A 27,750-nucleotide genomic window follows, 5' to 3' on the forward strand; every position below is an offset into this window, starting at 1 on the left:
TGGGGGAGGTGATGGCTTGCCTATGTGTGTGTGAGTGTGGCACTGCCATGGCACCGGACACGCTTGCCCCTGCCAATCAAATTCAATGACAGCGACCCCTCCCCCAACCCTGCCCTCCACCTTGGTTGGCTAAACAGTGTACATCTGCACGGCTCTTATCAACATGGCCCCCGCTGTGATTGAGAGCGCGTCTGATATTGACCTGGCCAGCAGCCACACATACTGTATACAAAGATAAACTGAAATGGGTGAAGGGGGGAGCGGTGTAGTATTCCCGCAGCCGCAAAAAAAAAAATGCCACGCTGATGCCCTTGAACGCAGCCACTTCCGAAAGGGCATGCTCTCGGAGGGCACGGGCCGCCCAGGCGTGGCAGGGAATTTGCCCAGGGCTGGTCCAACACAGCTGGCACAACACACCCCCGCGCCGCCCGCACATGGCACTGGCCGTGCCAGGTCCGCAGACAAAGCGCCAGTGTTCACTGGAGCGCAGAACAACGGGGGGGGGGGAACAGCTGGGTGAAAAGCTTCAGGTGGGCCGGGCCACCAGCGGGACGCAACTGACAGATGCGCGCATTACACACACAGACACACGCAGCCACCCTGCAGCACCGCTGCCACACACTGCACCGGACTCTGTGGGCTTCCATGCACGAACACACGCGCACACCCTGCGGCCAAGCGGACACAGGGTGCCCTTCGCTCTGAGATGAGAGCTCTTTAGAGTAGCGGTAACGCAATTCAGAAGCACAAGAGCTCAAGAACGTCTTTACTGAGAAGTTAGCGAGAGCAAGGGAAGTAATGACGAAGGGTGGCATTACTTTACTTAGCTGACACTCAACATGGGGATGCGTATCTTGCTCAGGGCCACACTGGTAGTGGGAACCTGGTAAAAACCTGGTGATGATTGGTTGGGTAAAGGTTGTTGCCCGTTGGATAGCCATTAATGTTCTTAAGCAGAAGACTGCTCTCCTGTCCAGAGATTCTGGACACCCGATTAACTAAAAATAACTTTTGACACACTTGTCACCACTGAGGAAGGGTAAACCCCTGAAATCAGCCAATCTCTGCAAACTCTGGTGTAGAACAATGTCTTTTCCAGCATGTTGGATCTGTGGAGGGGACCATCAGTACGGTTTAGGCTCGGCCATGGGGTGTTTAATGAATCAGATCAGACGCAACTGAATGAGGCATACACATGGTTCTGTAGTTTGACTGCTTGCGTGACTTCCCAGGAGAGAATGACTCCACACCTCCACTCCACAAAATGTAAAAAAAAAAAAAAATGCTGTAGGAAAGCCCTTTGTAGGAACGATTTTCAGCACAGTTCTAAAAGAGCCGACACAGTCCAATTCATGATTCAGGGGTGTCAGGCCACTGAAGAAGAAAATTAGGGAAGCCTAATTTTCAGCGCAGGGCGTCTGCCAGTTGAACGTGTAGCAATTATCAGACAGCGTGCGCTGTCACACAGGAAACCAGTGGGCAGACAGTTTCACACCACTCCAGCTCTGGTTAAAGGACTTCCTGTCGGTGGGTGAAGTGTTTCCTGCTGCAGGGTACACTTTGCTGGGTTTAAAGACGCTGATTTCAGGCTTCCAGCTAACCATGTAGCTGAACACTGATAAGGTCGCATGGCTGTCAGAATGATCTTTTTCAGAAAATGTTTTTTTTTTTTTTCATAAATTCCTTCACATGATTTCCAGAGTGATGTTCCATCGGATCTTAACAATTGGTAAAATTTGATAAGTTAACACTGACATTTATTTGTTTAGACTATTTCACCAGGGGAAGAGACTTCCAAATAAAGTTATTGCCACACGATACAGTTCTGCCCTCCTCCTCCTTCGACCTGGAAATGGTTTGCTGTAAAACCTCATTGTGATGTTATCACAATAGTGGAGGAGTTGAAAGAAGCTGTTCCAAACTGAGCACACATGTGTGCTGGTTAGTGGATTTTCTGAAAGAGGATAGGTACGAGATGGAGGTTTTCAGACACTGATGCATTATTACCGGGACATTTATTTCAGTGCGAATGCTGGATGTGCTGACATAAAGGATCCACAGAGAACACAGTCGCTCCAAAGGCTGATGTTTAATTTGGAGATTACAACGATTGGGATTTTTCCCCCTGAAATTTAATCTTCTATTCAGACTTTCCCCAAGCAGGGCAGAGGAGCACTAAGAATAATAAACCGTCGTTTTTGGCTTCGAATCAGACTTGATCTGCGAAAGTCTCTGGCGCCATCTAGCGGTGACCCTGTAGTACCACACACACGTACAAATTAACTGAGGCAATTACCGCTGTCTGGTGTCCCGAGTCATTAAGTGGTGAGACGTTAGAGGGCGTCACTTCCTCAACTTCACGCCGACAAAGTCAGCGCTGGCCGAGGGCCTCCTCTTCACTTTTCATGCGTTAGACTTTAATACCACGCTTGGAGAAGCACTTACACCAGCTCTGCGTTTGATGAGGCTGCAGGAACTCAAGGTAAGAAGAGCAGGAAGAGACCCGAAAGCAGCGCTGGGGAAGTTGACAGGCTTATTAATAAAGTACACGAGACTGGTTTAAAGAACAGTCCTGTTTGTTGCTCGTCCTCACTCACGTCGCTGTTACAGGGCGCCACATCCGAATCACATCACCGGCGTGAAACCGCCCAGGCGACGCGCCCTGCAGAGCCGGAATGGAGCGCCGCGGGCAGCCGGCAGGCAGCTGCGAAGCCACCTTCGGCGAGGCTCAGCGATGGCTCGAGGTGAACATTTTAGTGGCGAATTGACCTCAGCCTGAACGCTAAAGGACAACGTGAGGAACGTGGCTGCGAGTGAAAGTTGACCGCAATCAATCAATCATTCAATCAATCAATCAAACCGAGAGTTCTGCGCGGAGCGCCATGCGAATGAATAAATTCATGAACTTAATAATGATTCACGCGTGAATGTGGGCTGAACGCGACCGTGAGGATCGATGGTTTAATTGCAATCGTTGATCCGTTTTTTGATAGCGAGATTGTTCAGATAATTTAACTTTATTATTTCTTTATTTTTGACCTGTTGTTCTGGGTTATGGGATGCTCGGTTACAAAGTATCAGTGTGGTTCATTACCTTCATTTGATTAACGTCTGTGTTTGCTTAATCTACTATTTGCCAATCTCCATTTCAATCATAATTTTTAATGCACATGCATGCAAATCTAGAATGTCTGTGGGTGAAGCTCAAGTTATGGTTCTGTGGTGAATAGGACGGGCACAGCTTCAGCCCTTCCTGGTGGTTTGTATTTGCTTCTTAATATATTGTTTTAATTCAGAAATTTAATGCACATGTGAATTTCATATAATTGAAACTTGAACACTCCTGACTGCTCTCATTGTTGCCTCTCTGATTCGATTTGTAATCACCGGCTGAGTTTGGTGGCATTGTGGGTAATTGTTGGTCGACATTCCATGTGCCTAACTGAGCTGACGAGCGGGGCGCAGAGCTGGGCATGGACCGTGCTCATAGATTAGACCTCAGTGGTCTGTGCCAACTTTGTGCCCAGTCTGGGTCAGGCTGATCCAGGGCTGGATGGGTAGAGGGAAAGGGAGACCCTCTAGGCTGCACCATGACGCTGTTCCCAGTGTGTCTAGGTGTGGGGTGGGTATTCAGAGGGGCATTGTGTTGGTGCACTGGAGCCCAAAAATCCTCCATGTTGCTCTGTGTTCGGACAGCAGTTTTTAATGGGAAGTGGAAAGTCTGTCTTTGGCTGCTGCTAATTGAGCTCTGTGTTGTTCATCTGGATCCAGCATTTTGGAATCGACATTTACTTTATGCAAGAACTCTTTGGTTGGGGAGAGAGGTGCTGAATAATTACTAATAAATGCTCACCGTCTCAAATGTCTCACTGAAGGAGGTGACACAGAAGCCTTTTGGGAATAATGACTTCAGGTCCGCCTTAGAAAACGGTGTTCTCTTGTGCGAGTGAGTATTTTTTTTTATTGCCTTTGGTCAGTTTTTATGGAAGTGTTTTTCTTCTTTTTTTTTTTTTTTTTTTTTTTTTTTTTTATAAAATTGAATGTCTTCCTCCACCAAATCTCACTTCTCAGCCTGATCAACAAGCTTAAACCAGGGATCATCAAAAGGGTCAACAGACTGTCTACCCCTATCGCAGGATTGGTATGTTCCACCTTTTTTGCATTGATTCAGTGATTTATAGTGATAGTTTTACAGGCTGGAGTACATACAGAAGGCCATTCTTCCTCATCAGAGGTAAAACCTGTAGCTGCTCATCTTTCCTTCTCACACTTAATTTTGTCCGGTGCAGTTACAGCGTTGTCAGTGCTCAGATGTGACCCATGCTGTACAGTATCTACGCATGGAGAACAGTACAGAAGCTCAGTCAGACTTACTTGTGTCTGTCCTGCTCACACTCCGTTCTGCAGGACAACGTGAACGTTTTCCTGAAGGCCTGTGAGAAACTGGGATTGAACGAGGCACAGCTGTTTCACCCTGGTGACCTGCAGGACGTGTCTACCAGAGTCACTGTCCGGTAAGCTGGTCTCTCACACAGTTCATCGCAACTATTTTGGAAATTCTCTTCATCAGTGTTGAATTTGATGCAAAATATTCTTTTACATGACAACTGTGGTCACCGGAGTACTAGATAAACTGGAAATTTTCCAAGATTATAGAAATTAGTTGGTAATTTGGTCAGGTAATAACTTGATTGTTTCCTCAGAAGTTTGCAGTGAAATTGTATTACACACAAGTTGTGCTTTCACTCTACCATTTGTGAGGTGGTCTTATTTTGCGGGTCCAATCAAGGGGGCACTGTACAGTCATAACCAAAAGTTTTGAGAGTGACACAGATACTGTTTTTCACAAAGTTAGCAGGTGAGGGAGCAGTGTGTGTGGACAGTGCTTTGCTCAGTGGCACCTTGGCGGCTCGGGATTCGAACCCGAGCAGCGGTGGGGCTGCTTTTCATCCAAGGGATGAGAACACAGTCATGAATAAAGAATCCTCCAACAGCAACTTCTCCCGACCATCCAAGAACAATTTGGCGTAGAACAATGTCTTTTCCAGCATGTTTGAGCACCGTGCCATAGGGCCAAAGTGATCACTAAGTGGCTTGGGGAACAAAACATTGAAATTTTGGGTCTGTTACCAGGAAACTCCCTGGACCTTAATCCAACCGAGAACTTGTGGTCAATCCTAAAGAGGCGGGTGGACAAACAGAAACCCACAAATTCTGACCAACTCCAAGCTCCGATTATGAAGGAATGGGTCTCCCTCAGTCAGGATTTGGATCAGAAGTTGATCGACAGCATGCCAGGGACAATTGCAGAGGTCTTGGGGAAAAAGGGCCAACGCTGCAAATATTGAATCTTTGCATAAATTTGATGTTTGTCAATTGTCAATAAACTTATAAAATGCTTGTAATTATACTTCAGTACACCTCAGAAACAACCGACATATAAAAAAACACATAAAAACTCTGAAGCAGCCGACCTTTTGAAAACCAGTATTTGTCATTTTCAATGTTTTATGGCCACGACTGTACAAGTCGCTGAATTAGTTTTTTTTTTTTTTTTTTTTTTTTTTTTTGTGTTCTTCACTCAAAAAAGTGACTCATGGAATCTCTTATTTTTCTTTTGATAGAATGGTCCCATAGACATGAACACCCCACAATGGTTCTGTCTGCACACAGTCACATACCGCTGTCCTGCTTTAACCCTTGGGCAGAAAACCAATCATGTTCCGCTGGTCTGTCTGATGTTTTGTGGAAGGGTTGAGGCATTGCTTCTAATTTTAGATGCAGCAGGTCACTGTTTGAGACCTTGTGGCATGGTGAAGTTATACCAGATACTCTATATGTGTGTGTGTGTGTATTTTTAGATTGCTTTCCCTGTGCCCGTGTCTCTGGTATGGCTGTGAGCTGTGTGTCCGTGCACATGTGTGACTTTGCGGTGAGAATTTGTGGTCCTTTGAGTGAACTGGCCCTGGGGTTGTATTTGCATGTGTGTGTGTATATGCATGTTTTTTATTATCATTTTTTTACGCATGTTTTGGTGCTGATCGCGTTTAATTACTGAAAAATAAGCTTTTTTACTGGAAATCTTTCCAACAGTGTTAGGTTTTTCAGCAATGCTCTTTCTCTCTCTACTCCTCTCTCCATGACTCTTATCTAGTATGACAGAGACAACACTGATCTGCAGTTTAAGCAAATGCTGTCATTTACTAGACAAATGTTGGTCATTTTTATTCAAAGTGCTGCTCACATCTGAGGAACCATATAAATTAAAGTGAACACAGAAGAGTGCTGCAGTAAGCATTTACCGCAGATAATACTTTTGCCAGATGTCCAAAATGATTTGTATGTATGTATGTATGTATGTATGTATGTATTTATTTACTTACTTACATGTACTCTTCTCTGAATAGGCGAAAAGAAACATACAGGAGGCTGAAAAATGTAAGTTTTCTTTTTTTTTTTTTTTTCTTTCATCTTTTTGGGTCCTTAATTCTTGGATTTGCATGAACAGAAGGAAAGATATGGGGGGGGGGGGGGGGGGGGGGGGGAATCTTCAGTGTTAATTGGTGTGTGATGTGGGTGGAAATGGGAGCCTAGAGGACTCTGGATAGCAAAAAGACAAAGCGGCTGTGAGAACAGAGGCTCCACAGTGTAGAACAAAGCACTTTTGATTCGGAGAAATTTGAAAACAAATGTGATGTATCAGTTTTAGTCTCGGCTCCCTGTAGTCATGTTCTTTATTTCTTTATCTACAACAGAATGGTTTAATACTGTAAAACATTTATACTTTAACAATTCCCTTCTCTCATTTCAAGGTTCTAATCACGATATACTGGCTGGGCAGGAAGGCTCAGGTGGACCCACTTTACTCTGGACCCCACCTGAATCTGCGGGCCTTTGAAGGCTTGTTGGGAACTACGTTATCTAAGGTTTAGACAGCAGTAGACCTGAATGTTGCTTCACTGATTGAAGGGATGCAACCAGGCCCACGTTCACCTGCCACTTCTTTTTCTGTATAGACTCTTGAGGACGCAGGGTGTCCACGCTCTAGTGTGAGGGACAGTGGGTACGGTGAGGCCTGGTTCGCAAATCGAGAGGACGTCTTCCCCCTCCAGCCCAGTTACAGGAGAGAGGACTCCGTTGAAAGCTTGGACTCTGTGGAGTCCCACACGTTGAGTGTGACCTCTGACATCACCCTGATCGCTGGCAGTGAAGGTGGGAAATGATGTTTGAATTCTATACTTTTCAGTTTAAAATAACTGATTGTGTTATGCTACTCTCATTATACCACATTACAAACATGTGAAGGGTTTGAGTTTCCTAATGCTAATGAAGGATTCTGGTAGATTGTAAAATGTGGGGAGCTCTGGGGAGGGGGGGTTGTAATCTGCTGATTAGATGAGCACCTCCAAATCACACCAACAAAGAAAGTTATGAGGTCCTTTCTGTTTCATCCTGTTTTGACTGTTCAAACCCAAGTCAACATTAATGCGATTTTCTAGTTTACCATTTTTGGCTGGTTTGTGATGTTAATTGAAATTTAGAATTCAAATATGTGAGTTTTAATAATAAATTAATAATAATAACAACATTTGAGCAAAGCACTGTCCCCACACACTGCTCCCCGGGGGCCTGTCATGGCTGCCCACTGCTCACTCAGGGTGATTGGTTAAATGCAGAGGACAAATTTCACTGTGTGCACTATTTGCTGTGCTGCTGTGTATCACGTGTGACAATCACTTTACTTTCACTTTCACATTATTTTACACACACATAAGCCCATAACTGAAAAGAAATATAGCTTTGCTATGTTAATTTTTTTCCCAAAGCAACAATCTTATAGAAAAGTGAAAACTGCCATTCTTGTCCTAATTGAATCAGCACACTGTACAGACATTCTTTTCATAGTTTGTGGCGTTGCTGCCCTCATGAGGATGAGTTGTATAAATGCAGTTTCTGATCAGGAAAACATGTTGAGGGTTGAACTGAACTGCATATGTGGAAAAGGAATTAAAAAAAAAAAAAAAAAAAAAGATTTAAGTATCTGTAAAATTGACCATAGTTCTCGATCATGGTAATGAACATAGTCCACAAGACCATTCCACACTGCTGTGATAATGGACATGCCTAGCTGCCCTGGTCAGTGTGGGTGTGTCTCTGATGGCATGAGTGCGTCAGGTCAGACTTAGTGCTGCTCCCTTCTTTTTGCTCTCTGCTAACGTGATCTTCAGGTTTAATCCCTCTTTGTTCATTGTGTATTTTGATGTTGTTTTTCTTACGTTAAGGTTGTGGCAGTGACGCAGAAGCTGAGCAGGGCTTCAGGATGTCAGAAGTTCCTGCTCCCCTGCGCAGAAAGAGAGGGGACAACCACAGAGGCTGTGTCAGCCCCCTCACCAGGTACCTTCACTTTCTCTAATCCCCTCTATATCAGGGATGCCTCAGTTTGAGGCCTAAACCCCGCTTGCAGTTTTTCGCAATGACACAATGACTTTCCCAGTGACATCAGGTAAGTTGGCTCAGTCTAAAACCTGTGGGAACATAAGTCATGAGGAACAGATTTGGGCTTCTCTGTTCACTACCATTGTATTCTTCGCACACGTTTTCTTCTTCAGCTAAGCATCTGCAGGCTGCACGTAAACAGACTTGTGAGTGTTAATCGTGATTTAGCACAATTAGAAGTGAGCAGTTTGGAGTGAATGTTGCCGTCTGTGGGCTAATAATGTTGGTTACTCCTTGGTCTCAGAGAGAATGGGACTGGTTCGACCCCCCTCATTGCGGTTTCCACAAAGTGGCCTTACAGTGATTACTGGAGTGAGAGTGATTCAGATGCTGACCGGCCCGAGCCTGACCTTGTGCAGGATGACCTGGCCAACCGCAGGTTTCATTCTTCCTATCCTATGGCACCTGTCAACTATGCTGTTCCTGTGAGCCGAGGGCACCCCAGACAGTTGCCAGGGGTGACATCTAGAGGGTTGCGATCATGGGTCACCATCTCAGATGCCTCCAGGCAAGCTGCAGCATCTTCCAGGTCAGCTGAGAAAGCTCCGAGTGAGGGTGTGTGGAATAACTCCCAGTTGCTGCCTCTGCTGTTTGCAGTTTCTAACATCTGCGGTATCTGCTTATGATTTATATGAAATGGTGCAGGTGTGATTTGAATTAATGGTGTGTTTAGCATTGTTTTTTTTTTTTTAATCTGGTGCACAATCAGTGCTGTTTGTCACATTTTCCATTTTGTAAGGGTACGTCTACAGTTGCTGTAGTAATATGTGAACTGTAGTTCACTGCTCCTTTCATCCCTGACCTTGCTCCTTCAGAAATGAGGGCAGATTCTGAGCCACAAGAAGGTCCTGACCAAATGTTCGTTTGAAAGCTCTACTGTACTGCCATACCACACATATGATGTCTTCTTACTGTCTTCATGGGGGTAAATAGCATTATTACAATTACTCATGTAGCATATGCAGTAATTTGGAAGTATTTTGTGCAAAATGCCAAAATCTTTGATAAATAATCACATAGCAGCTAGTTGAGGAGGGGCATTCAGGAAGAGCTCATTATCAAGAAAAACTGCTAAGGGCCAGACTCTGCTTTTCAATGGTCCCCGTTGATCAGAATATATGTTCTAACTTTGTGCTAAAATGAAAGGCTGGACAAAGGCTGCTCCACTTGTTCACTGGCTTGCATGTTTTGGCCGATAACTGCCTGAGCATCTTTAATAATGCATGCACTCATCATCTAAACCAGTGGTTTATTGTTTTTGCATTTGGGTAATATTTATCTTTTTGGCCAGTGCTTCCTCTATGCCCGACCACTCTGAGCAAGAGACCCCACCCTCCTATAGACAGATTCAAGAAGAGCATTTTCTACGTGCATTGAATCAAGGAACTGATGGCAACTCCTCCTCAGAGGATGACCGAGGGTATGCTGACCCTGTCCATGATGACCTCTATGCTCGGAGGCTAGAACAAAACCTCCACCAGACCTCAACAAACCAGGAAACAGACAAGTTTCTGCCCAAGCACTGGACGCCACAGGAGGATTTGCGTGTGAAAAAGATCCAACTTGGCTCACAGCGCAGGCCCTGGTACAGAAAGATGCAGGGATTCAGGTCTGTCCCAGAACAGAGAGCATGTTTGTTGTTTTTCCTGAGAGGGATCATTCACATTGACTGCAATATCAAAGTAGAGACCTGATGTGGATTTGCTCTCCTCTCAGGGGTAAAAGTTACACCTCTCTGTGGAAGAAAAATCATATATTAACTCTCTTTGTGTATCATTGTCGATTAATTTCACTGGTTTCAGATTACTACGCCTCTTTTTGGGAGTGGGAATGATTGGTATATTGATGTTCTCCAGTCTGTGTGTCTGCCTTTTTCTTTCTGCTGTTTAGTTCACTCACTGCTTCTCTTTCTTTTCCACCCCTCTCTACATGTCCCTCTCTGGCCTTTCTTTGCTCTGCCTGTAGCCAAAAGGCATCCAGCTCAGAGGACGACGACTCAGATTATGACCTCACTCCCTGGCTTGGTGCACCTGCTCCAATCACAGCCACACCCCCAACACTCCCTCACTCACCCTGAGGCACCCACCCATCTCACCCACCTTTTGTTAGTTGTTAAATCAAACATAGCACACTTCCTAGATTTTTTTTTTTTTTTTTTTTTTTTTTTTTTTTTTTTTTAAAGCATTGGTGATTTTCACTGGATTACCTTTCTTTACTTGTAGACATTGTGACCAATATGCAGTTGCATCCATGTAAAGCTGAGTATGTTCGATATTATTGGTAGATTTGTACTTGGATTTTGTATGAAATTGAAATTCCCTCTCTTGGCTGATTTATTCTATGGACTGGGTTTGGCCTTGAGGTGTACTGACCACCTTATGGACTTAGACTAAATACATTTAGTAAAAGAATGTTTGTTTGAAGGGAAATGTGGGAATTTAGTTTGCACTGGAATGAAAGGGAAGCATGTCTACTAGCTTTTTTTCCATTGTAAGAATCAATTTAATCAATTCTTAAAAAAATAGTTCCCCAGGATTGTTATCCTCAATTCTAATCCCATATTAGTTGTGACCTTTCTAAAATGGAGAAAACATGATTTACTGATCTCCAACATTGATGCTTTTGAGACTGCATTTGACTGTCTTTGTGATTATTTAGTGTGCCTTTTGAGCCAATTACATTTGATGGAAAACAAAAATGCAGAAACTCCGCATTAATTTTACCCAAATGTTCCCCTATGACTGGGCGTAAATGGTGTAAGCAGTGTAGTAACATTTTATTTTTTGACATGCAGTTTTTGTGCATTTTTCATGCATTATTCAGGCATCCTTAAAGGTCTGTATAATATGTCCTTTTTATTAAAACTTGTATTCAATGTTGACTGTGCCTTTTTTTTTTTTTTTTTTTTGTACATGAAGTGTGAAAATATCAATCTAGACTGGTCAGTGTTTTTGCTGAAAAATACCACGATTTAAACCACGATACCATGATTTTTAGCTTTAGTACATCTACACTGGTCATCATTTTTATATATTTTGTCCATTTTATAATTTCGTTTCACCTACACTAATTGTAATTGAATGGTGTTCAGTTCTTATCTTGTATGTAAGTGTGTACCTTCTTTCTGACCCGATGAAAGCGTTCAATATGCTAATTGTGTGGTGACATTTTGCCTTAAAGATTTTTTCCCCATTTACCCTCTGAAATATTTACCTAAAACCACTCTTGAATGGCACTGAATCGATCTGCATTTTAAATTATTTACTTTTCTTTATTTGTGAGCCCTTTAAAATGCTAATGCTGGTCCTGCAAAATTTGAGCTCTAGTACCTCCTCTGCTAGATTTTGTGCGGTTTTGGAAATGGCCTGTGCTGATGGACACTTGTGCAGCATGGTGGCTGTGATAAGATACAAGGGACAATCATGTTTGCTGGGTTTAAGAGCTGACCTCCTTTTATTATCTTTTAGACTGCCCCTGAGGACATGTGTGGAGAAAGGGTGAGTCCCACTTAGGCTTTGTGGGTCATATGATCTTGCTGCTGTGGGCCATTTCATGATTATTCCTGCATACTCGCTGGCTACACTGTCTTGTTGTTGAGTGCTTGCAGCGTGTGTCTGTTCTGGCAGTGTTTTATGATATTTGGTTTTCTGAGTCCCTGGTGGAAAAATTGTACGGTCTTCAGCATGCATTTCCTGCTGGAGTTTCTCCAAAATGTGCTACATGCAAATTTCAGAAGAGGGTACAGTTTAAGCGTCTGTTCTCCTTTTTGTGCTGCAACCCAGCATACTTTGCGTAATAGGTGGTGGTTTCCCATCTCATTCAATGCAAATGTCTGAAGCGCTGTTCTCTATGTTCTTTATGTAAGGACAGTACATCTTGTATGGCTTCATATTGAAACCCAGGTTCTGCTGCATGCAAACCAGGGTGATTTTATCGCATGGCTTTCAATTGACTCTTTACATTCTCTGATAACAGGCCCATCTGTCCATTTGCATCTTCTATTTTGCAACCACTCTCCCATCCCTGGTCTCTATAGGAGCAAATCCATGGGAGATATACTTGTGGATCCAGCAGACTCTCAGCATAGATACCAGACTTCTGTGACCCTTGACCTCTGTCTGGAACCAGTAGCCCTTCGTGAGGTGAGACGGGAACAGCTGCGTTGCATGCACATCAGGGTGAAGGAAAGTGAGGCAAAGTGGCAAGAGGTGAGTATGCATAGATTACTGCCCCTCTCTTCAGCTGATACTTGAATGTATAATTTCTCATTCTCTTTCCAAATAATTTTTATGGGCTTATTTAGGATTTGTCACGCTGGAAGAACCGCAGGCGGAGTGTAAATTTGGACTTGCACAGAAAGTGGGAGAAGAGAAAACAAATGGAAGCAATAATGGGTAGGGCTGGAGAAGGTGAAGAGGTGCAGGATCACAGGTACATTTCTAGATCAAAGGGGTGCGTGCTTATGGGCCTATGAAAGAAAGTGATTAGTTGTCACATGTGACACACCACAGATTTGCAAACAGGGAAATGTGGTCTCTGCATTTAACCAATCCCCTGAGGGAGCAGTGGGTAGTCATGAAAGGCATGTGGGGACGGTACTTTGCTCAGTGGTACCTTGGCGGTTCAACCCTCTGATTACGGGTCCACTTCCTTACCCGCTAGGCCACCACTATTTAGATAGTATGATGCTAGAATTTATTTACCTAACATTTGTGGCTAAGCTCATTAAAACATACTGAATGTGATTATTTATTATATAAGAAATAAATACTGTTATAGTGTAATTTTGAATTGGTTTATGAAAGGTCTCCTATCATGAGAAATTCTCTTTGTGAAATTATTAGTTCCCCTTGCCTGTCGATGGTCCTGCAGTGGCCAGAAATATGTATAAAGTGTGCTTTGGCCATTCTGTTTTGCTGTAAAAAGAGCGGCAGCTCTGGAATTTCTCCCATTATGTAGTCATAAAGGGAAAAGTTACCTCCCATTTTTCATGCTTTTTCCACCCACAGAATTTCCCACCTCTCTACTAAAACAATATCTTCTCAGACCTTCACAGTTTGAAAATGTGCAAAGCATTGCAGCTGCTCGGTGATTGGATGTAAAAAACGAGCACAAATGTAATATTTATTTATTTATTTATTTATTTTTCTCGGGACAAATGCTGACACAACTTCCCATCTGCTGATTCTTGAATGGTGTTGACGTCATTTCAGCGAATGCCCCCTTAACTTCTATAGGCCGCTGTCCTCGTCCTGCCTCTCTCCTCCTCATTTTAGTATCTAAACACACACCAAAATATCGCGTCCTGGGGAAATCTCATTGTGAGACTGACTAGAAGTGGCTGTAATTTCAGGCGGAATTTCAGAAAGAGACTTTAGATACAGTACAAGGAACCACTAAGACTGATATAAAAGACAAATGTTCATGTCATGGGACCTTTAAATTTTAATGATTCGTATAAATTACTTTTCCATGCATTGTCTGTAAAGTAAAGTAAAGTGAAGTGATTTGTCACATGTGATACACAGCAGCACAGCACACGGTGCACACAGTGAAATTTGTCCTCTGCATTTAACCCATCACCCTGAGTGAGCAGTGGGCAGCCATGACCAGCGCCCGGGGAGCAGTGTGTGGGGACGGTGCTTTGCTCAGTGGCACCTCAGTGGTACCTTGGCGGATCTGGATTCGAACCGGCAACCTTCTGATTACGGGGCCGCTTCCTTAACCGCTAGGCCACCACTGCCCCAAAAAATGCCCCTTTTGTTAATGATCACAGATATTACACTGAACTAAATTTGTGTGACTCAATGAGAGAGAGAGAGAGAGTGTGTGTGTGTGTTCTGTTATAATGTTCTTGTTAATTTAACACATGCGCTTTTTTCCCAAGCCAACTTTGTCTTTTGTGTTGGGGGAGGGGTGTGTGTAAGAAGAAGAAGAAACTGATATTCGATATTCCCATCTCTCCCCAGTGATAATGAGGCTCATGGCAAGAGTGTTTCAACCACCTGCTCCTCTACACACACTCTCACACACACGCGGCATGAGCACACTTCAGACGTCGTCCTCCATAGCAGAGCTCCGCTAGCACGCAGTAATGCGGTCGAAATAGCCAACTTTCCTGGATCTTGTCCCAGAGACCTGCACTCCTTTGAGCCACCAGACAAAGGCGAGCGGAACCAAGACGGCGCCTTGCCAGCAGAACAGGCCTCCCACTCGACCTGCAGCTCCCAGTGTGTGGACGCCATGCCTGGACTTCCAGGCTTTCCCTGGATTGATGGTACAATTGACAAAACAGTTCCTCTAACAAATGGGAACCCACAGCCTGTGTCTCTGAATAACCACAGAGTCCACTGGGTCAGACCCGTTTCAATGGACTGTTCTGACCCTCAAACTGGAAGTTCTGTGGACCATGGAGGCCCAGTTGATACCCAGACCGATTCTTTTCTACAGCCAAGCGAAGACCTGCAGCAACAAAGTCTGGCTTCTGTCATTCAACCAAGGACCCCAAACTATAAGCAAATGGGTGTTTCTCGCCTATCATCAACCCTGCCGAGGGGCTTTAGGAGGTCAGAGGGGAGTTCACGTCTCTCTACTGGGGTCACACCAAGACCGTTTGGAGCCAAATCCTCTGCAGTGTCAACTCTGAAATACTCTGTGAGTAGCTATTATTGTGTTTATTGCGCCATTTATTATGTAATTATGTGGATTTATCCACACATACACTACAGTACAAATGTTTTGGCTTATTTGGAAATGAAAAATTACAAAAAGCATAATAAATAGTAATGATAACTACATATACTCTGCATATACACTAAATACTGTAGAAGTGTGAAGGCCAGTTTTATTCCTCCTTATATCAGTGTACCTGTTTTAAACTCTGCTAAGATAATTGGAAAAACGCCCCTTAATTTTCCATTAATTGTGTTCTCCAGAACACAGAATTCCAATGGAACTGATAATGTGTCTTATCTATATGTATGCAGATATTCCATTCATTAGCAGCTATTTGCAGCATGAACAGTGTCTGGACTGTTTTGACCCATGTTTGAACAAGCAATTGTGTCCTATTTGACTTTAAATCGGTGGTGTGTGTGTGTGTGTGTGTGTGTGTGTGTGTAAAAACTTTCTCTTTTTTTTTTTTTTTTTGACCAAGCATGTAATAATTATATTATATTATATTACATGTAGTAGGCAGACATCAGCTGAGCACTAGCTCATTGTTTCTTGGAGTAATTAAAATTCCCCCACCCTTCCGATAGAGAGCGACATGTGGGTGTAGGCAGGTTTCGATGTGAAGTGTCTTGTTACTACTCTATCTAATTGTGATGCGGTTGGTTTAAATAATGGAACAGGGTACTGTAATGCTCCATGCTTTTACTATGAAACCTGCACTCTTAATTGTGTGTGTGCGCATGTGAGAGAGGTTTAAACTTACCTGATCACTTTGATCTTTTTTTTGGGTTGAAAATGCGGTGCAGCAACACAGTGACTTTAATTTTAAATATCTCCTTGCTGATCTCCTGAATGTGTCGTTCTGCAGAAAGATGATTCTCACAGGAGTCTATTGAGTGGTCAGAAGAACAGAGCCCCAATCCCATCTTTCTTCACTCAGACCAGAAAGGTCATCACCCACACTGACCTGGAGCAACTTTCCAAGGATGCTGAAGAGGACAGAGTGGAACAAAGCAAGGGCTGGTCCTCTGTTGATTCTGGACAGTCTCCTGTTTGCAAAAGCAGAGCTTTTTTCCCATTATCTAAAGCGGCATCCCTGCCTGATAGAGGACTGGGTGGTAGAGACAGGCAGGTGAGGGGGATTTTTCCATCGTAGTTATCTACTCCTGTTTTTTCATTCCATATGTCATGTGTTTGTTTTATCATGTGCTTACTTTTTTGTCTCCATAATTTGCTTTCAGAAACATAAATTAAATACTGAATCAACTGAAGTGTATTGAGCATGTCTGTGTATGTACATACCCATGTATGTGAAGGATTTGCGCATGTATGTGTGTCCTCAGTCAGTGTGTCAGTGATGATGGAGGAAGCTTGTGACACAGGATCCTCAGGTGTCGTCTTTGTCCCCGCCCCCCTCAGGTATGTTACAGAGAGATGAGAATCAGCCTCAACCAGAGACCCAACAGCAGCACAGACTTTGGCTTCGAGACCCACTGGGACTCTTCGGGGGCTTACATCACTTTTGTCCAACCAGGTATGTGCGGAAGATGTAATGCTGGGGGTGTAAATTGGCCAGGGTTCAGCTCTGATGGGCAAGCGCATGGGTCTTTGCATGCAATAAAATGACTTAAAGTTGATTCTTTTGTAAATACATTTTTTAGTCGCTTCTGTGTTATGTTTGACATGTTGCATTTATACAATGAGTCTACTATAGTGCAGAAGAGTATGTGAGTAATGGATGAGTAGTTTTTGCTCCAGAGTTTGTGAGTGTTGCTGACCCATGGTGAGACTGACATGAATGATTTATGGAGAGTAGGGAAGGTGTTGTTTACTCCATGATGGGGGCACTGGTTGGACTTTGGTGGCCAAGGCAAAAGGCCTTGTCTTAACTTGTGGCAATTTGTGGTGGGTTTGTGTAAGCAGTTATATCAGTGTGTTATTGAGGAGGTATTCCCCCAGTGGGTCACATAACTGAAGAGCAAGTAAGCTTTTGAGGTATTTTCTTCTATATTCTGCGATACGTATACTGATATATATATACTAAAACTAGAGTTTTAAACTCCTTTCGAGACTGCTTCTCACCTGCTGACTGCTTCTCTTGACCTGGACACTGACCTTTACAGTGACCCCCTGAGCTGCATTTTAATTTTTTTCCCTGCCCCTCAGGCAGCCCTGCAGAACTTTGCCAGCTGCAGGTGGGTTATGAGATCCTGGCAGTGAGTGGTCAGCAGGTGGCAGAGATGAGCCACGGCGAGTGGAAGGCCAGCATGGCTGATGCGATGCAGAAGGGCAGCCTCCTCATAGATGTCCGCTGCCATGGGAACAATGGTGAGACTGTGTCCCTTTCTGCATGATGGTTGTACTTAGTGTAAGTAGATTTTTCATTTCATACATTATGTGAAAATGTTATTTATTTATTTTTTTCCACTGTCTGGTCTGCACTTTACCAAACAACTGCTGTCATTCCCCCATTCCCTTCGTTTGGAGAGAGTGAGCTAGTCTGAGGTCATTGTCTGGTCATCCTTGCTGTGGTTTATCATTAAGTAAATTGGTCAAAGTCCCTGCTTTGGGGTATAAAGTGGAGATGCTGTTCCTCAGTCAGTTGCTTGGGGCATTGTTGGCTTGACTGAAGAAAGGTGGTTGACCACAAATACCACATAATTTGCTTAACCTATACTGACATCGGTTTGTGTGTTTTCATAATCTGGTGTATTTTGTAGACAGTCAGGTAATGTCAAGGAATTTTTAAATACCTTTTTGTGACTTTTGGAAATCAATTCAATCAAGCAGTCTGGTGGTGTCACTTCATGTCCATCCCATTTTAAAGCAGTAATATAATCAGTTTGACCAGTGCTGATTCAACACTCGTAGGTCACCCGGAGCACCACATCAGTGCAGCCTCCAAGCCAGTTGTCAACGGCCAGCCTGCCAGTGTGAGTATACCCTGAGGGGTCTATGGGGTTTTGCCTAGGGTCTTGCCTAGCTAAGACTTAGTTTTGAGTATTTACAAGCTTTTTGTTTTATTTAATTTTTTTAAGTTTAGTAACATGTTTGTCATGAAAATGCCCTCCAGCACACACTTGTGTTCAGCTTTGTTGATTAGTTTGTGTCTGTGGGCGCATGCTAATAAAACACTTCTTCAGTGTACAACAAATTAATCTGAGTGAGTACAAATTTAACAATGTGCATGATTATGAAGAAATGTGAAAATAGACATTGTAATGTTTTCTTACAGAGTGTGTCCTGTGAAGCAGAGAGCCACAGTGTCAATGACGCTGCTGTGACTTTCAGCAACAATGGTAATGGGTAACATGTATGCACTCACACTTACATTTAGTTCCCCTTATCATAAATGTGACTGCATTAGAAATGCCATTTGGATAAGGGGTAGTGTTTTAAAGATTGTGCATTTCAATTTGGTTAATATAATTTTAATATTAATAATCAATTACATGCCTTTTAATAAGATTAGCTTCCTCCCTGTTTGTACTTTATGGTTTGATGTAGACTATAAACTCATTGCTATGAAAAACCACAAAAGGAATCTAGAATTTCTTTTTAAGCAGACAGGTAAGAGTGTCTGTGTGTGTTTGCTAATGCTTACAATGCTGTTATTAATGTATACTTAATTTTTAAATATATATATTTTTGGCATACCTGGGATGGACTAATTGCTAAAATGTATGCTAACGCATTCATATTAGCAGTGATTTAGATATCAGACGTTAATTTTATAAGGCTGGGCCATACATTTTTCAAGACACAATTATTTTACTCAGCCAATTATTTTGCTGTTTAGTCTCTTGGCACTCTCAGGCCCCTTGATAATTAATTGCAGTATTTGTACGTTGATTTTAAGAACCAGCCAGCTGTAGGCATAATTGATGCTTAAATTAATCAGTGGCACTTAGTCCTGATTTGAAACAGCGTCTGTCACATTCCACCTTTCCCCTAATTAATTTCACAGGTTAATAGATAGTGTAGTTAAATATCAGTGTTTTCAACATCTCAGGATTTTATTAAAGCCCCCATTCTTTTAGGCTCTGCTGGTTCTGCCGTCAACTCCTGGGTCTATCTCTGTGGTAATGCTGTCAGATTGTCTTTTTGCTGTGTTCAGTGTGTTGAAACAGCCCTGTACAGCTGCATGGAAGATGGGCAAAAACTACCCTTTGGGTTTGTAGAGATGGGCAATATATCAAAAAAAAATGTATACACTACTTTGAATTTGAATTGAGTCTGCTTTGTGTCTGTAGATTGCAGGGATAGGCTTGGGGGATAGAATTGTGGGATTTGTTGCAGAGCGAATTAATTGCATTATTATATTTGTTTAACCTGTATTAATAATGCATAGGCATGAGTGTACAACAGTCTTATCAGATCCTATACTCAGTGCAGTTACAAACAATGAATGAACCAGTCAGCAGGATATTAAATTGTGATTTACTGAAACGATTGTGATCATATCACCCAGCCCTATTAAATGATGAACAATATCTTATATTATGTCCTTGCTTGTGTCGCAGGGGCTTTATGAGTGATATTTGTGCTGATTTTCAACTTTATTAGTATCTCCTACCTTTCCACATATATGAATAATCAATTATTGAAATGCAGTTAGACAGGAACCCACCTGCACAGTCTCATGCACAAAGACCATCGACTCTCGACCCCCATTCGTCAGTGGTCAAGTTTCTGTACCTGCTGACCAGAAATCTGATTACTGATCAAGTGTCTTCAACTACAGTGCTTATGGTTTTCCATCCTTTCTTTGCTTGTGATTTGAATTTTGAATGATTTGAAAAATGCTTGTATTACTGATTCTGATTGTGGGGTTTGTTGCATGAGACAGTTATAACCATCATATACTAGAGGCTCAAATGTGTTTTAGACCATAGCCATTTACTAATGAAATGTAAGTAGCGCTCAAGGGCCCTTAGTAGATGGTGGTATTATAGTATTATTACTTTCATTATTATATTTTTAATAACATTATCTTAACACATGCTATGGTCAATTTTCTCTCTTTAGGGGGATCAGAGTCTGCAATATCTGATGTAAGTGTGAAAAAAATCTCCCATTTTGATTAATCAGTGTATCCTCCTCTTAATTTTGTTTTTCCCCCTCATTTTGCTTCTATAGTTGCAGGTTCCCTCTATTAGTGCCTCATCCTTAAGCTGGTCCTGGGACGCTGAGGATGAGCGAAGAAGGCAGGAGAAATGGCAAAGAGAGCAAGAGCGCCTACTACAGGTACCTATTGGAAACATTCATCTTGGTTCTTTCAATACTTCATCTTTGACACTTAATACATACACCTACTTCCATATGCGTTGTATCTTCAGGGTACATGCAACCATCTGTTCCGCAGTTCACCATACATACGCTGTTACTTCAATTAAGTCCATTTCTGACCGCTAGGCAGTGGTGGCCTAGCGGTAAAGGAAGCGGCCCGGTAATCAGAAGGTTGCTGGTTCGAATCCCGATCCGCCGAGGTGCCACTGAGCAAAGCACCGTCCCCACACACTGCGCCTGTCATGGCTGCCCACTGCTCACTCAGGGTGATGGGTTAAATGCAGAAGACAAATTTCACTGTGTGCACCGTGTGCTGTGCTGCCGTGTATCACATGTGACAAATCACTTCACTTTCACTTTCTTTCATATTGAGAGTGGCCAACAGCATTGTATGACCATTAACGGAACTCTTGATTTAGATTTACTGAAGCTACAGCCTATAACTGTGTGGGTGCATGGTTTTAGGAGAAGTACCAGCGTGATCAACAAAGGCTAGAGGAAGAGTGGCAGCGAGCCCAACAGGAAGTGTGTGGTGGCGAGTTTGGTGTCATTAAGGTGAGGTGCCCCTGCTTTTCAGCACTGTTTTGTATATAAGCATAGAAAGAGATGATTGTATTTTCTGGTCTCAAAAACCACAAATAGGGTCCTAATAAATATAGGTTCTTGCCTGTTTTAGGACCAGATATCTGGAGAGGTAACCAATGGCAATGACTGTCCTTTCAGTCCTTCACCTTTCCAAAGTCAGACTACACCTTCCACAGTGGTGGACTCCATTCAACATATGCTGGAAGGGCCTTTAGAACCTGCAGTGGAGTCTGGCCTAAATGAAGATAGATCTCCTTCTAAAGAGTCTGATGAAGACAATAGGGAGAGGAGTCAGTGGTGAGGAATCAGGGAGTTGCTTGGAAAGTTGTTTTATTTTTTTGTGGAATATCTGGTTTGGGCAGCAGTAAAGTGAAGCATTCTGCCAATATAATTTGTAATATTATAAAATTAATGTAATATAAAATCTGTAGAATTTTTTGTACTGCTTTTTGACATATGCCCACAGATTTGCAATGGTTTTGCTCATCTCCTTTCTGCTTGTATGTATGTATGTATGTGTGTGAGTTACTCTGCCATTTGCTGCTCTTCCTCAGGCCAGCGGAATCATATGAATTTTCCATGCTTTCTGCTTTAGACAGGTCAGTGTGTGTTTGTGTGTGTGTGTATGCTCATTGTGTCTTTTCCCATGCTTTTTTCCATGCTTTTTTCACAAAAACCAACAGTAATCACACTTATAATCAAAATATAATATATAATCCCACTTTTTGTCTATGACCAAACTGACTAGACCTTTTGCCCTATGGGAAAAATAAATTTGAGTAACATTGCATAAGACTAATAAACCTCTTGTCAGTGGCACAACATGGAATATACTGACACATTAAACTAAAAACATATTAATACAAATGCTTTCAATTGATTGTCAATGTCTGTGAGATGTCTGAGATACATGTGCCCATCAAATATAGGCTGACCTATAAAAGAATACAATATTCATAATCTGTATTTTATGTGACTGCTTTGATTCTCAGCTTTGCTAATTCTTGAGCTGCTCTACAGCTTCCTGTGTTGCTTCAGAGCTGTCAGAATAGCTGAACAGCACTGTCATGCTGCAGTGCTTATGTTTGTTGGTTCAAATTTGGCATTACAGGACCAAGTCCAAGTCAAGTCCTTCACTTGAGGCCGTATACAAACAGGAAGTTAAAGGTCAGAATGGCTTCTGATAATGCTTTGGGAGAGCAGGGTGAGAAGGCACATTATTAAATTCAGCCAGTTTGTGGTTCTGTTCTTATTTGACCTTAGGGGTTAACAAAGACACAAGACCGCAACAGAAGAAAAAGGTGAAGTCTCTGTCCCAGGCTGAGCAGGACCGGCAGCAGATCCTTGAGGAGATGAGGAAGAGGACGCAGCTCTTTACAGACAACAGCTGGATCCGCCAGCGTAGCGCCACAGTCTACAAAGAGCCTGTTGTCATGGGGTCCCCCATCAGGAGGTCTCTTCCTGTTCAACTTCAGAATAAATCCTATTTAGTTCAGACTGTGATGGGATTGCCTACAACTTGCTAATGTAACATCCAGGATGTTGGATAAAAACAAAGGCATCTCTTGCTGTTTAGCTGGATTTTCTAATCAACACTTTCTTGTGTGAGCGTAATTAATTTAAACCCAGACAAGGTGCATAAAGACACGGCATAAAGACACCATAGGGATGACTTAACATTCTCGCAGAGCCATACTACTGTCAATATATCACATGCCTGGGTGTCCTCCATGTTATTGGTGATTTGTGATATTAGAAAAACATACTCATTGTTGAAGCTTTTGGTTTCAACGCCTGGTCATTTTTCTTTGTTCTGTTGCAGATTTGAATCCTTAGACAGCCTTGAGGCCAGTGGCTTTGGGAACCGGCCCTCCTCTGCCACCTCTTTCACCTCCTCGAATCCAGTTCGCCCTCACTCTGCCCTGGGCAGCTTTGGCCCATCGTGGGGTCCTGGCCGTTACAGCATTGGTGGTGTTGGGAGATCCTCTACTCTCCCTGCTTCACTCTCCTCTGGTTCTGTTACTGAGAGTCCCCAGGACCGGCCTGCTTCTGTTCCCTATACTCTGGAAGGGAATCCCATAAAGAAAACATTGCCCATTACACAGCATAGCAGGTACATCACTTGTTAATGGAGTGTTTTGTTTTTTTTGTATGGATTTGTGTGTGCACTGTCATGTGAGCATCTGACTCTCACAGGAAACCTTTATCTGTTGAATTCCTTCTGTTGTGATTGTTTCCTGTTTTCGTTCCCACTCTCACCTCCACAGGCCAGTGAGTGGCAGGAGGATGTGCTCCTATTGTGGCCACTCGCTGGGGAAAGGAGCTGCAATGGTCATTGAGTCTTTGGGACTCTGCTTTCACTTAGTCTGTTTTAAGGTGAGGTGGGCAGATTCTTGACTAGCAGCCCAGCCTTGGCTTCCTGCAGTTGGACAAAATCCCAAAGCCCAAATCACCCACTTTTCAAAGGCAGGCTAACAATTTTCACTGCCTGTGTGGGGGCCCACATCAGAATTCACACAGAAATGTTGAGCTGCACACAAATCCCAATTAGAAGTCCTATATACATTTATTTGCATTTCATTGAACTTAATCAGTGCAACTTGAATTTTATTTGTTGGAGTGTAAAAGCTCAATTAACACTGTTCAGTATTTTAAAAGAAAAATGTTAAATCAACTTAAATATCAGCTTCACACCTTAAGGGTGTCAAGATATGTCTACAGTCTTTGGGAATACAATAAAGAGTCCTGACTTACTTATTTTCAGTGGCTCTTTCTTGAAAGTTCAGATGTCGTCCAAAACATTTTTTTAATTTATTTTTTTTAAATCAGGGTGGTAGTAGCCTAGTGGGTAACACACCCACCTATGAACCAGAAGACCCAGGTTCAAATCCCACTTACTCCCATTGTGTCCCTGAGCAAGACACTTAACCCTAAGTTGCTCCAGGGGGGGAATTGTCCCTGTAACTACTGATTGTAAGACGCTCTGGATAAGGGCGCCTGATAAATGCCATAAATGTAAAATTTTGCATTAAGCTGTTAAATATTTATCCATCATTTGGTGGCTGAAATGAGAACATCTAAAACCTGAGCTGATGAAGTTATGTAAGGATTGAGCGCTCCAGTACTCTGTTAGTTCTGACTGTGACCCACCACCCAACCTGCACAAGAAGGGCATCTTTTTGGCTCTCACTAACTATTCCTCACCTCAATCCTCACCACCACTGCATTGCGCTGCACTGTCTTTACATTCTTGACACTTTCCCTCTTTTTCTTGCAAAAAGAGGACTGCAACAGTATTTTCTGCCCCCCCACCTACCACTCTGAGAATGAAGGATTAAAACCTGTACACTATCTTGCTTCTCCTAACAGCTGCTTTAATTGGTGCAGGGTCAATCTGACTAATCACAGAGAGGTTCAGGGAGGAGGCTCACAAGTCTGAGTGCTTCATTCTGCCTGCGCTCAACTGATCTGGGACCAGCACTTATACAGCACGGAGGGATTGTGTATGGTGTGTAATGTAGCTCTGTCTCACTCTTATTGTGGCCTGGCAGTGTCTTGCCTGCAGATGTGACCTCAGAGGCCCAGAATCCAGGTCCCAGGTGCGAGTCCGACATGGACAGCTCTTCTGCGAGACCTGCTACAGTCGACTTCGAGGTGAGTCCATGAGTCCTGCATTGTGGCATGGCTTTCCTTACAGCTTGCGTCTTTGTCATACCTGTCTCTTGTTCTCAGGCCGACCCATCATCAAATGAACAGAATCAACTGCAGCTGCTGGAAGAGGAAGCTGCTCCTGACATGGCCTTGACCACCACACTAGCAGCACAATAGACTTTTTTTTTTTTTTTTTTTTTTTTTTTTTTTAGCAGAGAACATCCATGGAGAATCTAACACACACTCTAGACAGATATAGTCTACAGAATTGCATCTTTAATTTGCTTTTGAGTTTGTTCTTCTCTTACTCCACCCCATGCCCTATTTGCCCTGTAACGTTTGTCTATATTATTAGTATTTTTTTAAACTCATAAAACTGATGCTGAAATGAAGTGAATAACAAATTTGCCTATTTGTAGCTTTCATGTAAGTTCCCTATTTCCCCTGTGTATTGCATTCTTTCTGAAATCTATCCAATATAATTACTCCTTAAGGATGATTGATTTTTTTTTTTTTTTGCACACAGTGTCTTGTCTGGGTGATGTGTCTGTTCTTAAGTTTGAAGAAAGGAGGCGCTATGTCTTTAAATAAATAAACTTTGTAAATAAACCTGGAGCCTTTGCAGATTTCTCATAGTCTTGGTCTTGCCACTAGGTGGCAGATCATTTGTAAAACTTGTTCCCCTCCCCTGCATGGTTTGAAGACCTTAATTAACATGTTGTGATCTTTAGAACACTGCAGGTGATGCTAATATGGTGCTTACAGACTTTTAAAAAGTTCATCTACAGCAGTAATTCATTTCCATCTCGTTTGGGAACATTCAGACAATTCCACAGCCATGTGCTGTCACCAGACAGGTCTGAACCTTCTAGTCAGTCTTTCAAGTTGAAAGTGCTGTGGTTCACTTTCTGATTATAATTTGTTCTGTCCTGTAATTTCCCAGCAGAAACTTTGACACTGTTGATTTTTCCAGGAAAGGCTCTTCTGAAGAAGAGGCCAAGGAGAATTTCTAATGACAATGATCCTGTTTCACATCTTGAATGTCAACATGTGACCTAGACACTGTAGATGAAATGTTGAGCCTTGCCTGGGTGTCCCTCATTCTCAGAGGATGTCCTGGACAATGGAGGCCATTCTCCTGCAATGCAGATATATGCCTCGCCACTGTCCGAGCTGGAAAATTGACAAAGAACAAAGTGGACTTGGCGCCCCTTGGATGCATGGGAAAAAAAGAAACCTGAATTAGAGTAAATACATTTCTCTTTTAATCATTCACTTTCAGATGTTGTTTTCTGCTCATGGTTTAGCATTTCCACAACAACAAAGGCCCTGATCTGACCTACTCGGTCTCATAAGGGTTTGATAAGAGCTATTTATAGTGCTGATATCACTGGTGCATAGAGAGCAAGATGCCTAGATTATGAGTTTTCACAACTATTAGATTTTCTGTGGGCTCCTTGTGATGGGGGTTCTGGAATAGACCCCCCCCAAAACCCCAGAATGGAATAAGTGGATGTGGAAAACACCTCTTCTGTGGCTGGAAAATGAACTAGTTTTATCACATAAATAGTTGGATGTAATTAGTGGACTTCTGAAGATGTAAGTTCAAAGGTATTGTGTTTTATAATGTTCTCGCATGTTGTCTCATTAGTTGACCATGATAATTATAGTCTTATAGTAATCTTGTTAAATCATGTATTCTTGCAAGTAACTGTCGCAGACTGCAGACTTCTCCTTTTAATTTTCCATGCCTTTAACATCTCCTAAGGGTATGGTATTTGTTGTCATTATGCCTCTGGCAATGTATTCTCAAAGGGCCTCTGAAGCAGTGCTGAACGTAGTTCAGTAAAACTTTTGACCCTGCTATAAAGGAAGTTAAGAAATAAACAAGGGTAGACTGAGACTTGACTATCCTTCTGAAAGTCCTTGTGAATGCAGACCCAGGAACCGAAATAGCAGCAGCCAGGTCACTGCTTTAATTATCCAGACGCAACTCTCGCCTTGACATTTATGCAAAGCTTTCCTCTTAAACTCTGCATGAGCAGAAGTGCCGTGCATGCAGCTCTCCTCCATCCCTGCAAAGTGCTGCTGTCACTGAGGGACAGTTCACTGCATGGGAATGTCCAGCGCCACATGGGAACATACCATCCGCTGCCGCCGTGCTCCCAGGAACTCTAATTATGGTCCACCAGGGAAGGCCTAATTCTAATGCATGCAGTGGGAAAGGAAGAGGCTCCTTCTTCAGTGGGCTGTTTATCTCTTAGAAGAACCAAATGTCTTAACGTCTCTCACAAGTTTCCTCTCCAAACCAGCTGCCCCATTAATCTCGCCTTGATAAACATGTCATTGAAGACCCTTAACAGAGGATCACCAGGATCTGTAATAATTTACTTAATGTGGGCAATTCTCTTCCATACTGCAATTTGATGAAAGTTCTTCTGTAAACAGAGATTTGGGCGTCATGGACTTGCTCAATAAAAGTACAACTTTTAAATAATGAACGAATGAAAAGTGCTCCATATGTGCTTCAAAGCCTGATGAAAATGCACCACATATGATAAGAGAGGTCTGTAATTTTCATAGGCATACTTCAACTGTGACAGACAGAATGTAGAAAACCACAATTTATGTGTATAATGGTGCAGAAAATAAGTATTTGTTCAAAAGGAAAAGCTCACCTTAATACTTTGTAACCTTGGTTGGTGATGACAGAGGTCAAACGTTTTTGGTAGGCCCTTTACCAGGTTTCATGCACTGTAGCTGGTAGCTGATCTTCTCAAGAGCTGTGATGTTTTGAGGCTGTTGCTGGGCACAATCTCTATTGGATTGAAGTCTGGAGACTGGCTAGGCCACTCCAGAACCTTGTCATGTTGGAACATTGGGTACATTGTCATGCTGGAAGATCCAGCCACGTTTCCTCGCTCTCACTGATGGAAAAAAATCTCACAGATTTTTTGCTCAAAATCTCATAATACACGACCCCATTCATCCTTTCCTTAAATCAGATCAGTCGTCCCGTCCCCCCATGCTTCACAGTGGGCATTGTGTTCTTGG

At 42.8% G+C, this 27,750-nt stretch overlaps 1 protein-coding gene across 3 annotated transcripts; it reads left to right on the top strand.

The window, feature by feature from the left end:
* The first annotated feature begins 2,355 nt into the window (after positions 1-2,355).
* Positions 2,356-25,261, top strand: lmo7b (LIM domain 7b). 3 transcript variants are annotated; one of them, XM_028981372.1, is made up of 29 exons: positions 2,356-2,482; positions 2,611-2,744; positions 3,876-3,946; positions 4,072-4,141; positions 4,408-4,514; positions 6,408-6,438; positions 6,813-6,926; positions 7,017-7,212; positions 8,283-8,394; positions 11,964-11,993; positions 12,533-12,704; positions 12,800-12,927; positions 14,466-15,150; positions 16,040-16,303; positions 16,591-16,705; positions 17,338-17,499; positions 18,043-18,104; positions 18,407-18,470; positions 20,200-20,225; positions 20,311-20,418; positions 20,926-21,015; positions 21,137-21,342; positions 21,600-21,644; positions 22,157-22,212; positions 22,309-22,498; positions 22,868-23,158; positions 23,313-23,421; positions 24,597-24,699; positions 24,778-25,261. In XM_028981372.1, exons 2-29 carry the CDS (start codon positions 2,676-2,678, stop codon positions 24,795-24,797), a joined length of 3,696 nt encoding a protein of 1,231 aa, XP_028837205.1. In that variant the 5' UTR covers positions 2,356-2,482; positions 2,611-2,675; the 3' UTR covers positions 24,798-25,261. The 3 variants fall into 3 exon arrangements, with proteins under 3 accessions (XP_028837205.1, XP_028837208.1, XP_028837206.1); XM_028981375.1 differs by lacking the exon at positions 23,313-23,421; XM_028981373.1 differs by lacking the exon at positions 11,964-11,993.
* The last annotated feature ends 2,489 nt before the right edge of the window (positions 25,262-27,750 follow it).

The sequence above is a fragment of the Denticeps clupeoides genome, chromosome 5 (assembly GCF_900700375.1).
Source record: "Denticeps clupeoides chromosome 5, fDenClu1.1, whole genome shotgun sequence".
Lineage (NCBI taxonomy): Eukaryota > Metazoa > Chordata > Actinopteri > Clupeiformes > Denticipitidae > Denticeps > Denticeps clupeoides.